Source organism: Ranitomeya imitator, chromosome 2 (genome assembly GCF_032444005.1).
Source record: "Ranitomeya imitator isolate aRanImi1 chromosome 2, aRanImi1.pri, whole genome shotgun sequence".
Lineage (NCBI taxonomy): Eukaryota > Metazoa > Chordata > Amphibia > Anura > Dendrobatidae > Ranitomeya > Ranitomeya imitator.
This window is the reverse complement of record NC_091283.1, coordinates 487571147-487584516: the sequence shown is the minus strand read 5'-3', so window position 1 is coordinate 487584516 and position 13370 is coordinate 487571147. Positions and strand designations below refer to the sequence as shown.

At 45.9% G+C, this 13370-nt stretch overlaps 1 protein-coding gene across 1 annotated transcript in view; it reads right to left on the bottom strand.

The window, feature by feature from the left end:
- The window catches only part of ITGA2B (integrin subunit alpha 2b), a 153605-nt gene extending 141991 nt beyond the window's left edge, over positions 1-11614 (bottom strand). The window contains exons 1-2 of the mRNA XM_069751414.1: positions 11571-11614; positions 11225-11383 (exon numbers count right to left, since the gene is read on the bottom strand). Coding sequence (XP_069607515.1) covers positions 11225-11364 — 140 coding nt within the window. The 5' untranslated portion in view covers positions 11365-11383; positions 11571-11614. The remainder of the gene's footprint in view (positions 1-11224; positions 11384-11570) is intronic.
- Between the last annotated feature and the right edge of the window lie 1756 nt (positions 11615-13370).

Here is a 13370-nt window from a genome sequence, read left to right as displayed (position 1 = left end):
TTAACTCCTCTCAGATCGTTACTCCATGCCAGCTGTCAATGTTTTTGCATTTGTTCAGTTCGCTCATGGATCTCTCTGGTGACCTGCCTTCTCCTGCAGAAGCTAAGTTCCTGATAGTCATTATTTGTTCACTGTTTTCTTGTCCAGCTGGTTTTCATGATTTTGTCTTGCTAGCTGGAAGTTCTGGGATGCAGAGTGGTCCCTCCGCACCGTGAGTCGGTGCGGAGGTCTTTTTTGCACACTCTGCGTGGTCTTTTGTAGGTTTTTGTGCTGATCGCAAAGTTACCTTTCCTATCCTCTGTCTATTTAGTAAGTCTGGCCTCCCTTTGCTGAAACCTGTTTCATCTCTGCGTTTGTGACTTTCATCTTTACTCACAGTCAATATATGTGGGGGGCTTCCTTTACCTTTGGGGAATTTCTCTGAGGCAAGGTAGGCTTTATTTTCTTTCTCTAGGGCTAGATAGTTCTTAGGCTGTGACGAGGCGCCTAGGTCTGGTCAGGAGCGCTCCACGGCTATTTTTAGTGTGTGTGATAGGTTTAGGGCTTGCGGTCAGCAGAGCTCCCACATCCCAGAGCTCGTCCTGTATGAGGTTTAACTATCAGGTCATTCCGGGTGCTCCTAACCACCAGGTCATAACAGGCAGGATTATGTGTGGTAATGTGGTGGGGGTAGGATGATTATGTGTGGTGATGTGGTGGGGGGTGGGATTATGTGTGGTGATGTGGGGGGCGGGATTATGTGTGGTGATGTGGGGGGTGGGATTATGTGTGGTGATGTGGGGGGCAGGATTATGTGTGGTGATGTGGTGGGGGCAGGATTATGTGTGGTAATGTGGTGGGGGGCGGGATTATGTGGTAATGTGATGGGGTGGGATTATGTGTGGTAATGAGGTGGGGGGCGGGGTTATGGGTGGTAATGTGGTGGGGGGCAGGATTATGTGTGGTGATATGGGGGGCGGGATTATGTGTGGTGATGTGGTGGGGCGTTGGGATTATGTGTGGTGATGTGGTGAGGCGGGATAATGTGTGGTGATGTGGTGGGGGCGGGATTATGTGTGGTGATGTGGTGGGGGGCGGGATTATGTGTGGTGATGTGTTGGGGGGGTGGGATTATGTGTGGTAATGGGGTGGGGTCAGTATTGTGTGGTAATGGGGTGAGGGGCGGGATTATGTGTGGTGTTGTGTTGGGGGGTGGGATTATGTGTGGTGATGGGTTTGGGGGCGAGATTGTGTGTGGTGATGTGTTGGGGGTGGGATTATGTGTGGTGATGTGTTGGGGGGTGGGATTATGTGTGGTGATGTGTTGGGGGGTGGGATTATGTGTGGTGATGTGTTGGGGGGCGGAATTATGTGTGGTGATGTGTTGGGGCGGTATTATCTGTGATGATGTGGTGGGCGGGCAGGATTATCTGTGGTGATCTGGTGGGGGGATGGGATTATGTGTGGTGATGTGGTAGGGGGGCGGGATTATGTGTGGTGATGTGTTGGGGGTGGGATTATGTGTGATAATGGGGTGGGGGCGGGATTATGTGTGGTGATGTGGTGGGGGGAGGGATTATGTGTGGTGATGTGTTGGGGGGGCGGGATTATGTGTGGTGATGTGGTGCGTGGGAGGGATTGTGTGTGGTGATGTGGTGGGGGCAGGATTATGTGTGGTGATGTGGTGCGGATTGTGTGTGGTAATGTGGTGGGGGGCGGGATTGTGTGTGGTAATGTGGTGGGGCGGGATTGTGTATGGTAATGTGGTGGGGGCGGGATTGTGTGTGGTTATGTGGGGGGCGGACTTACTGTGCAGGGGGCGGGATTAGCGAGTAATCACGATGCCTCTTAGGCCGGTTTCACACGTCAGTGGCTCTGGTACGTGAGGTGACAGTTTCCTCACGTAGCGGAGATACTGACTCACGTAGACACATTAAAATCAATGTGTCTCTGCACATGTCAGCGTGTTTTCATGGACCGTGTGTCCGTTTGGAAAACACGGAGACATGTCATTGTTTGTGGGAACGCATGGATCACACGGACCCATTAAAGTCAATGAGTCCGTGTAAAACACGTACCGCACACGGATGCTGTCCGTGTGCAGTCCGTGTGCCGTGCAGGAGACAGTGCTACTGTAAGCGCTGTCCCCCCAGCTTGTGGTGTTGAAGCCCCATTCATTTCTTCACTCCAGCAGCGTTCGCTGGAAAGAAGGAATGAAAAATCTTTTGTTTTAAATTTTTTTTTCTTGTTAAAATAAAGTTCCCAGTAATCTGCCCCCTCCCACTCCTTGTGTGCCCGTCCGCTGGCATTAAAATACTTACCCAGCTCCCTCAGCGCTTCCATCCTCTCAGCATTGCAGCTCTTCCTGTATGAGCTGTCACGTGGTGCTGCCCATTACAGTGATGAATATGCGGCTCCACCGCTCATACAGGAAGAGCTGCAACGCTGAGAGGATGGAAGTGCCGAGGGAGCTGGGTAAGTAACAAAAATTTTTTTTTTTAAATGATTTTTCATTCCTTCTTTCCAGTGAACGCTGCTGGGAAGAAGGAATGAATTCTGGATTCAGCACCCAAAGCAGGGGACAGCGCTTAACTCTAGCGCTGTCTCCTGCACGGTGCGTGTGGTACCCAGTCGGCACACGGACGGCACATGGCTGCCGCACGTGTACCACACTGATGTGCCAGGTAAGCACACGGACACGGATAACTCCGGTACCGATTTTTCCGGTACCGGAATTATCTGGACGTGTGGGACAGGCCTTATATATATAGATAACAGTCATGTTCAAATATCTACATAGAATCTTATCAGTAACAACCATCATCTCCTATCAGTAATGGGGAAGTCTGTCTTCACTGAATACAGATTTTACCTCAGAATTGAGAATTTTGATAATGACAGATCAATTTTGACAAAGAAAGAAGCAGATGTCTCTAATCTATATATATAATCGCCAGTTGGGACTTCCGCCGCAGTCCGCGAATCCCATAAGGCACCGTGGCAGTGTCACTTGCGCAGGCACAGTTCGTGGCCGCAAGTGACATACACGTCTCCGCTATTCCCACGCAGGTGCAGTAACAGCCGCGTCGTTACGACGAATGTGCGGGAATAGCGGTCACGTGTATGTCACTTGCGCCTGCGCAAAAACACAAAAATGCAGAGGGATGATATAGAACAGTTATGCTGGAAAGCACAAACGGTGTGAGACATGTCCGCTGCTTCTGTCAGCACCACTAAGCATACACAGATATTAATTTCACCGCACTCCCAGTACGACAGCATCAGGCCTATTTCTAGTATTACATGTTACAAAGTTGCTTATTTTCACATGTACCATTGATTTATAAACTAAAAATTAAAACAATGTCAAAATGTTTGTCAGCTGATTGCATCTTTTATCTTTGGTGTCTCCTCATGAAAACCAGAAATGTGCAGCTGGCAATAATGCAAATTGTATGTAGTAACAATCATTTGTCTTTGTAGAATTTGCTCAATGCTAATTGCTCCACATAAATAGAGTGCCGATTGGAGATTGTTTCAGGCAGGAAATTTGGCCTTTTTTTAAAAGGAATCTTTAGTAGCTTCTTCTTAGGGTTATTCCTACAATTTAACAAGCTGCGTTTTGAGTCCAGCAGAGGTTGTCCATATCTGCTCCATTAACTATTAGACTGCCAGATAAAGCAGAATGCAACTTTTGGCTGTTTCCAGCAGTCCAGTAGACAATGAATGGAGATGAAGCATGCACACCACCGCTACATTCACCTGGGGCTCAGCAGAGCCCTTAGTCTTCGTTTTGTTTTGTCACCTTAGGCCGCCGTCACACTAGCAGTATTTGGTCAGTATTTTACATCAGTATTTGTAGCCAAAACCAGGAGTGGGTGATAAATACAGAAGTGGTGCATATGTTTCTATTATACTTTTCCTCTATTTGTTCCACTCCTGGTTTTGGCTTACAAATACTGATGTAAAATACTGACCGAATACTGCTAGTGTGACGGCAGCCTTAGGGCTCCTTCTCACTTGCGAGAAATACATCCGAGTCTCGCAGGTTAAGACCCTGCTGTGGCGCCGGCACTCCAGAGCGGAGCGTGCAGCCGCACAGCAATACATGGTGCTGTACGCTCCGCTCCCAAGTGCCGGCGCCGTAGCAGGGTTTTAACCTGCGAGACACGGACATATTTCTCGCAAGTGAGAAGGAGCCCTTAGTATGAAACTCTCATATGAATGAAGCTGCAATGTGATGACTGCTGGAACCAGCAAGCAGAGCTGAATCCTGACAGTGAGGATATTACACGCTGTTAGGATTGACTGCAGGACTTCATTTTATCATTAAAGGGTGCATCCAGGTGTGGGATGAAAATCTGCAATCACTATAGGTGGCTGCGGGATTCTGAATTCTCACAGTGAATGCACTGCACTCATTTAGGCTATGTGTGCACGTTGAGTATTTACTTGCAGAAATTTCTGCAAGGCTTCTGCATCTCTTGGCAGGATAAATGCTGCAGAAAAACATGCTTTTTAGGTGCATTTTTGTCTATAAGACACCTATCCATTTGTAACCCCATAGTGATATTGTAAATAAACACTCAGACACCCAGAATGAACTCCTTTATTTGAAATAATGACACCGACTCATTTAATAAGCAGGCGGCACGGTGGCGCAGTGGATAGCACAGCAGCGCTGGTGTCCTGGGTTCAAACCCCACCAAGGACAACATCTGCAAAGAGTTTGTATGTTCTCTCCGTGTTTGTGCGGGTTTCTCCGGGCACTCTGGTTTCCTCCCACATTCCAAAGACATACTGATAGGGAATTTATATTGTGAGCCAGATCGGGGACAGTGATGATAATGTGTGCAAAATGTAAAGCGCTGTGGAATATGGTAGCGCTAAATAAAGATTATTATTTATTTATTATTAATCCACCAAAGCCAATGTCTCCTGCAACAAAAAGAAAATAATAAACCACAATAATTCTCACCTGTCTGCAGAGAAGATAATCCATAATGTCCAAAGACGATCCTGATCACTTTGAGAGCAGTCACATTACTAATGTGACTGCTCTCAAAGACAGCCGGCGATACACTGACAGGAGGTACTGACATGAGGTGATCGCTCCCGCAATGTATCACTGAGCTGCCATGAGAGAGTTCACCGGAGTTCATCAGCTGATCTCCCTTACGGCACCACTGCTGCATGGGAGAGTTCTCATGCAGCGATGCCATAAGTGAGAGCACCAGAGCTGATGAACTCCGGTGAACTCTCATGGCAGCTTAGTGATATACTAAGCTGTGGAAGTGTATCGCCGGCGACTGGTTAGAACAGTCACATCTCCCGATGTGACTGTTCTACATGTAAGATCATCGTGCAACACTTGGGATTACGTGGACTGCGGCGGACAGGTGAGTATATGTGAGTATATGTTTTTTTTTTTTTTTTTATTTTACATTACTTCTAGGAGACGAGGGTGTCAGGGATTTTGGTGTTAGGTCAGTATAATGGGTTTTTATTTTTATTTGAATGTGTATATAATTTTACTTTTTTTTTTTTTTTTAACTGTGAGCACAGGCGCCGGCAGATGAGAATACGTCTCCCATCAGCGGCATCTGCTGTCACTGCTATCAGTGACAGCAGACGTAGCCCGATGGAAACAGCAGTATCATTGGCCCATGCCTGCGGGTCACAATCACAGCTGAGGGGTCATACTGACATTTGACCAGGGCCGGCGTTAGAGGCAGGCAGACGAGGAGGCTGACTAAGGCCCCTCTCCTCCAGGGGCCCCTAGAAAGTGGTGTGCCACTATGAGCCGCTATGGGGCCCCTAAGTAAGAGGGGCTTAGCGCTGCCCCCCCCCCCGCATCGTACATTCAATTGAAAGTGATGGAGGAAAGCCCTTCACATGACACTCCCTCTTCCATCACTCCCCCTCTGCCTCTGACTCAGCGCGTGTGCCAGCAGTGGAACTGATGAGATGTTCTGTAGAAGCCAGAGCAGCAGAGGAATGAGGAGGAGAGGTAAGTATTGTGTGTGTCTATCTGTTTCTGCTGCACTTTACTGTGTATATAGGGTGGCTGCATTATACTGTGTGTGGGGGGCTGCATTATACTGTGTGGGAGGACTGCACTATACTGTGTATGTGAGGGGCTGGACTATACTGTGTGGGGGGAATGCACTATACTGTGTGTATGTGGGGGCTGCATTATACTGTGTGGGGACTGCATTATGCTATGTGTGGAGGAACTGCATTATACTGTGTGTGGAAGGACTGCATTATACTGTGTGTGGGGGCCGCATTATACTGTGATTGGGGGCTGCATTATACTGTGTGTGGAGGGACTGCATTATGCTGTATATGTGAGGGCTGCAGTATACTGTGTGTGGTGGCTGCACTATACTGTGTGGGGGGGACTGCACTATACTGTGTGTTTATGGGATCTGCATTATACTGTGAGTGGGGGGCTGCATTATACTGTGTGGGGGAACTGCATTATTTTGTGTGTTGGGGCTGTGTTATACTGTGGGTGGGGGACTGCACTATACTGTGTATGTGGAAGGCTGCACTAAACTGTGTGTGTATGTGAAGGCTGCATTATATTGTGTGTGGGGGGCTGCATTGTACTGTATGGGGGACTGCATTATATTGTGTGTGGGAGGCTGCATTATACTGTGATTGGGGGCTGCATTATACTGTGTGGAGGGACTGCATTATACTGTGCATGCGGGTTGCTGCTTTACACTGTGTTTGGGGGACTGCACTATACTGTTTGTATATGGGAGCTGCATTATACTGTGAGTGAGGTGGCTGCTTTATACTGTGTGAGGAGCTGCATTATACTGCGTTGGGGGTCTGCATTATACTATATGTGTGTGTGGAGGCTGCATTATACTGTGTGTGTGGGGAGCTGCATTATACTGTGTGTTGGGGGCTGCATTATACTGTGTGTGGAGGCTGCATTATACTGTGTGGGGGGCTGCATTATACTGTGAGTTGGAGGCTGCATTATACTGTGTGTTGGGGTGCTGCAGTACACTGTGTGGGGGGCTGCACTATACTGTATGTGTGTATGTTTGTTGGGAGCTGCTTTATACCCTGAGGGGGCTGCTTTATACTCTGAGGGGGTTGCATTATATTGTGTGTGGGGGGCTGCATTATACTGTGTGTGTGTGGGGCTACACTATACGTTGTGTGTGTTTGTGGGGGAGGCTGCATTATACTGTGTGCGTGGGGCTGCATTATACTCTGAGGGGCTGCATTATGCTCTGTGAGGGGGGTTGCAGTATACTCTGAGGAGGCTGCAGTATACTCTATGAGGGGGGCTGCAGTATACTCTGAGGGGGCTGCATTATACTGTGTGTGGGGCTGCATTATACTGTGAGTTGGGAGGCTGCATTATACTGTGTGTTGAGAGGCTGCATTATACTGTGTTGGGGGCTGCATTATACTGTGTGGGAGGCTGCATTATACTATGTGTGGGGGGCTGCAGTATACTGTGTTGGGGGCTGCATGATACTGTGTGTGTGTGGGGGGCTGCACCATACTGTATGTGTGTATGTTTGGGGGGCTGCATAATACCCTGAGGGGCCTGCTTTATACTCTGAGGGGGCTGCATTATACTCTGAAGGGGCTGCATTACACTATGTGTGTGGGGGCTGCATTATACTGTGTGGGAGGGCTGCATTATACTGTGTGGGAGGCTGCACTGTACTTTGTGTGTGTGTTTGTGGGGGAGGCTGATTTATACTCTGTGTATGGGGGTTAGCATTATACTCTGGGGGTTGCATTATACTGTGTGTGTGGGGCTGCATTATACTCTGAGGGGGCTGCATTATGCTCTATGAGGGGGGCTGCAGTATACTCTGAGTGGGCTGCATTATGCTGAATGAGGGGGCTGCAGTATATTCTATGAAGGGAACTGCAGTACACTCTGAGGGGGGCTGCATTATACTCTATCAAGAACCATGGGGAGTGCATTTTACTATATGTACTATATGGGACCTGCATTATACTGTATCGAGGACTATCTGTAACCATCATTCTTCCTCAGCCGGAGTAAGGGTATGTGCACACAATCAGTAAACGCTGCGGGTTGGATGCTGTGCACTTGTGCAGCATCTAGATGTTACAGCATAGTGTATGCGGAGATGGACATGCGACGTGTCTTTCCAAACTGCAGCATGTCTATTTATCTTGCGTAGACGCAAGCCTCCACAAGATAAATTTCACCCGTACAATGTATTGGATGCGGTGAATCCGCACGGTTCAATGAACTCATGTGGATTCATCTGCGTTCAATAGCCAGCAGCGGACATGCCCTGCGTCCAAAGTGCTGCCAGTTACTGAACGTATGCACATACCCTAAAAAGACCGGGAAACAAGCGTCGAATGACTTTAATATTGTCGATCGCGCTCGTTTAGCAGCATGAACTCAGCGCATGTAAGTACAACAGAAATGTTTCTGCGTGATGGTGCAATATGTGACCATTCATTTGGGGCCCCACTTTAAACTTATGCCCAGGGCCCCACTTTGTCTACATCTGACAGCATGATCCCGCAGTGCTCTGACCGACAGTACCAGTGGTAACGTTACCACGGGTCACAGTCACAGCTGAGGGGTCACGCTGACATCTGACGATGACCGCAGCGCTGTTACCGACGGTCTTACTTGCGGTAGTGTTATCACTGATAAGACCCACCGCGTCGGTGTTTCCCATGCTGTCACACAGATGACAGAGTGGGAAACACAATAGGAAGACAGTAAAACGCAAAAACAAAAAGCTTAGCAAATCCGCAAACATTTTTATACCTGTGTTTTTTCTGTGGATTTGACTGACTCAATTGAAATCAATGGGTGAAAAACGCTACAGAAACGCACAAAGAATTGACATGCTGAAGAAAAAAATGGACTGCAAATATGCACAGAAATTTACTGATCATGTGCACCACACTTCAGGATTGTCATTGAATTACCTTGCATAAGGATTCCATTGCATTTTTGGACCATTTCCGCGCAGAAAAAAACTCTGCGAAAACGCATTGTGTGCACATAGTCTTAGGATTTTACCTTGATACTTCTGGCCACATTCCAACTAGATGTGCCCAGCCTTGCTCAATTAATTTTTATTGAGTGAGGCCACGTATGTCTAGTCAGCATGTGACCACATGTATGCAAATCACTGGTACCAGAGAATCCAGACAGTGAGCAGGGTGCACTGTGAGAATTCAGAAGTCTGCAGTCACGTAGAATGACTGCAGACTTATCACAAACTTGGACAACCCTTTTAATGCTCCTAACATAAATAAAAATATGAGATAGTATCACAATTTTTTTTTATATCCAGGTACCTTATAGATGACTCTGGAGTCGTTCTCTTTCTTTTCTTCTTCATCTTGACCAGACTTCATGAGTTTTCTGATCCTCAGCCGTCTCTGCAGGCTTCCATCTTCTCCGATCTTGTGCAGCACTTCCCCATAGAATGCCCTGTGTCCCAAATAAAAATGTTTGCCTTACGCTCAGCCCCTGAATAAATAATTGGCCTCACTATATTCCCTGCACACAATTTGACCCCACGCTGTCCTTCTTATACATGCTCTCCACACTGCTCCCTCCTTTCCATACTGGGCCCCTTCTTCACACTGTTCTCTCACACTGAGTCCCCCATATAGGGTCCAGTCTCTAAACTGGGCCCCCTCACCACACCTCCCCCTTGGTATACTGTCACCTCCTGGCTGTGCCCTTACACTGTTGCCCCATGTTACACTCCCCACACTACTCGGTCTATTCTATGCCCACTCACACTTTTTCCCCCCATACTGTCTCCTCTCATGTTTCCCCCTCCCTCTTCATACATTTACCTTTGTCAGCACTCATCCCATCACCCCTCATACATTTTCTCATCTCTCCTCATATAGTGTCTGCATCCTTCACTCAATACATGCCCCCATCTCATACCTTCCTCCTAATATTGTGTCTTCAAATTTCTCCCGCTCCCCATATTGTGCCTGCACATGTCACTTCCTTGGTCCCCAAATTTGTGTCCTCAAATCATACCCCATTACATGAAATCTCACCCAGCCCCATTACACTAAAAAAAAACCAGCACAGTAAATCTCCCCACACAGTAAATACCCCTCTCTCACACACACAGTGAATACCTCACACACAAACACATAGTAAATACCCCCCCACACACAGTAAATACCCCCCACACGACACACAGTAAATACCCCCCACACGACACACAGTAAATACCCCCTCACACAGTAAATGCCCACACACACAGTAATTACTCCGCCCCACACACAGCAAATATCCCCCCTCAGCAAAAAACCACACACACATACTAAATGCACCACCCCCCATTAAATTTCCCCCCTATCTTTGGTGTCTTCAACTCCACTAACGTGGAGCACTTTACCACCCATCTGCGCCTCTGGAGCACCGGCGAGTAACATCAGCAGCGTGATCACATGACATGATCACACTGCTGGCGTCACTTTGACTCGACGGTCAGAGCTTCAATTGTACTCGTGTCTGTTAGACGCGAGTACTATTGAACAATGGGAGCCGGCGCACTGCAGTTTCTCTGTGCCAGCTGTCAGATTGACAGCCAGCTCAGAGAACTGCCGACTCTCAGTTCGAGGACGACAGATTCAGCCACTGGAGGAAACACTTTGGACAGCCGCATTAGGTGGCCTGACTGCACATGCCCCGGTTGCTACTCCCTAGATAAGCCTCTGGTGTCATACACCACCATGTTCCCGTTTCAGTAGACTGCCAGGGACTTTTGTCAGAAGCAAAATGGTTTTCAGACATACCCCCAATGTATTAATTGATTTCAATTAGGCAAACAGAGTCTAAAATATAAAACTTTAGACTCAATTTGACCTTCTATTTGTCAACCCCAGTCTTTTCGTCTGGCCCACTATCATGGTAGGCTATACTATTGTCTCCACCAAAAAAGATGAACAACCACAAAAAAAGAAGTCAGGCAGCAGAGTTCGAAGTTTAACTTTAAGCAATAGAAACTTGAAGTAAAGAAGTGGACTCTACCTTCAAAGCATTTTTGCACAATTGTACCAGATCTCCAACTCACCAATCTTTCAACACAAGTAGTACTTTTCCAAATGTAATCAATAAACAGGGAATATTAGGAAACACACATTTCAGGCTACAACACAAAAGATCCCATTGGATTTCACCACAGAATTCAGATGTGACACCAGGCTCAGAATCAACAAATGTACCTACCCCTTGTTTCCAGGCTCATAAATATCAATTGAAAATCCAAAGTAGCTGCCTTTGGGTCCAGAGAAGGTTTTGGGATTCTGGGTCTCCAGGTTCAAAGCATAAGTATACTGAAAGAGCAGGGGAAGAAGGTACAGTAACATGGTGTCACCACTTCAAGATCTGCAATAAACAAAAGGAGAATATTTTTTCTCCTCTTTATAGTTGCACTCGACTTTCCAAAATATCATCCATTTATGAATGTCCCTGATGAGAAAGCTCCTCAGATACTGCCTTCCAGTACTAATCTACAATATTACAATACACATCCCAATATTGCCTAATATCCATGGCTCAGTTCTACACCTACCTCCAGCTATAATGTCTTCAGTTCTCATCTATAAATGTGACTGTGACAAAGCTCACTCATATTTTACACATCTTATCTCCAAACTATTATGTTTCACCACTACTTCCTCTGTCAGGAAAATCACCCCTCCCCTCCACATCTAAATTCTCAAACATATTTGTCATAGCAGCTTTACCCTAGTAAAGGACATTGAGTAAGTTGATTAATGTATAAATTAAGTGAAACTGAGTAGTCCTGAGCAAGTGTCATTGTTCTCAGAAAGGCCAATTTATGCGAAAATATTATTTACATCAAGCACACAGTGGAAACCATCACCCAGAAAGGTCTAGCCAAGGGTAGTCATTTTAAGAGATAATATTCTGAAGATATGGTTCTATCCTTACACCCACTGCTTTTTCAATTACAAATGCAGTGGATAGAAAAAGTCTACACATACCCTTATTAATATGCCAGGTTTTTGTCCAAGAAAAATTATTTCAGAACTTTTTCAGCCTTTAATGTCACCTATAATCTGTACTATTCCATTGAGGGAAGAAAAAGAAAATAATGTGGTTGCCCATCCTCTTTAATTTGGGATGTAGTCATGTTCAAAATTAGCCAATCTATATAAACCCATGTTAAATAATAGTCAGTACACAGCTGCCATCATTTGAAGTTTAGCTGTTCTAGTAGGATTTTCCTGATATTTTATTAGTTGTATTTTATAGCAAAATCCATGGTCCATAAACAGCTTGCAACACAGTAGAGGGATCTCGTTGTTAAAAGTTATCAGTCAGGAGAAAAGTACAAAACAATTTTCAAGGCATTAGATATACCATTGAACACCGTGAAGACAGTCATCAAAAAGGGGCTTAAATTTGGTGCGACACTGACAACTGGACAGCTCTAAAATTGATGAAAGGACTGACAAGAGCTCTATAGCAACATTAAAGGAGCTGCAGGAATTTGTGGCAAGTGCTGGTTGTGTACTGCATGTGACAACAATCTCCCGTATTCTACATATACTGTATGCACAATTATTAGGCAATTTGTCATCTTAATTATTAATTTCATTATTGAGTAACTACAGTGCTATTTGTCAAACCAAAAGGTTAATAAACCCGAAACCTAAATAGTTAAGAAAGTAAAAGTGAGGTTTTGTCTTTCTTGAGACAAATGTATTTTGTCTTTCTTGAGAATATCTGTGTGCATAAATATTGGGCAACTAGTAGTGTGCAAAATTATGCAAATAAATTAAATATGTACCATACATTTTTCTATCTCAGTTATTTATTTTCATCCTTTATAGTTAGAATAATAACTAATCAACTCATAATGTACAAAAATACATTTCAATAAAATACCAATGACAAATACAGCAGCCCTTCTTTTCAATGACAGTCATAATCCTTCCATGAATGCAGTCTGTCAGTTTCTTAATCTGTTGATGATTAACTTTTTGGACAGTACCAACCAGAGCCTAACAGAAACATGCCCAGTCAGGTGTACTGTATTTTTTCACCAAAAAACTACCATTTAAGGCTATGTTCACATTTGCGTTCTGCCGGGCTGCGTCGGGCGCAGCCGCGGCGACGCATGTGTCATGCGCCCCTATATTTAACATGGGGGCGCATGGACATGCGTTGCATTGCGTTTTGTGATGCATGCGTCTTTTTTGGCGCACGCGTCTGGGCGCAGAGGATGCAGCAAGTTGCATTTTTTTGGCATCCAAAATCATGCCAAAAAAGGACGCGTGCGTCGCAAAACAATGCGTTTTGCATGCGTTTTGGTTTGCGTTGTGCGTTGCGTCGCCGATGCAGC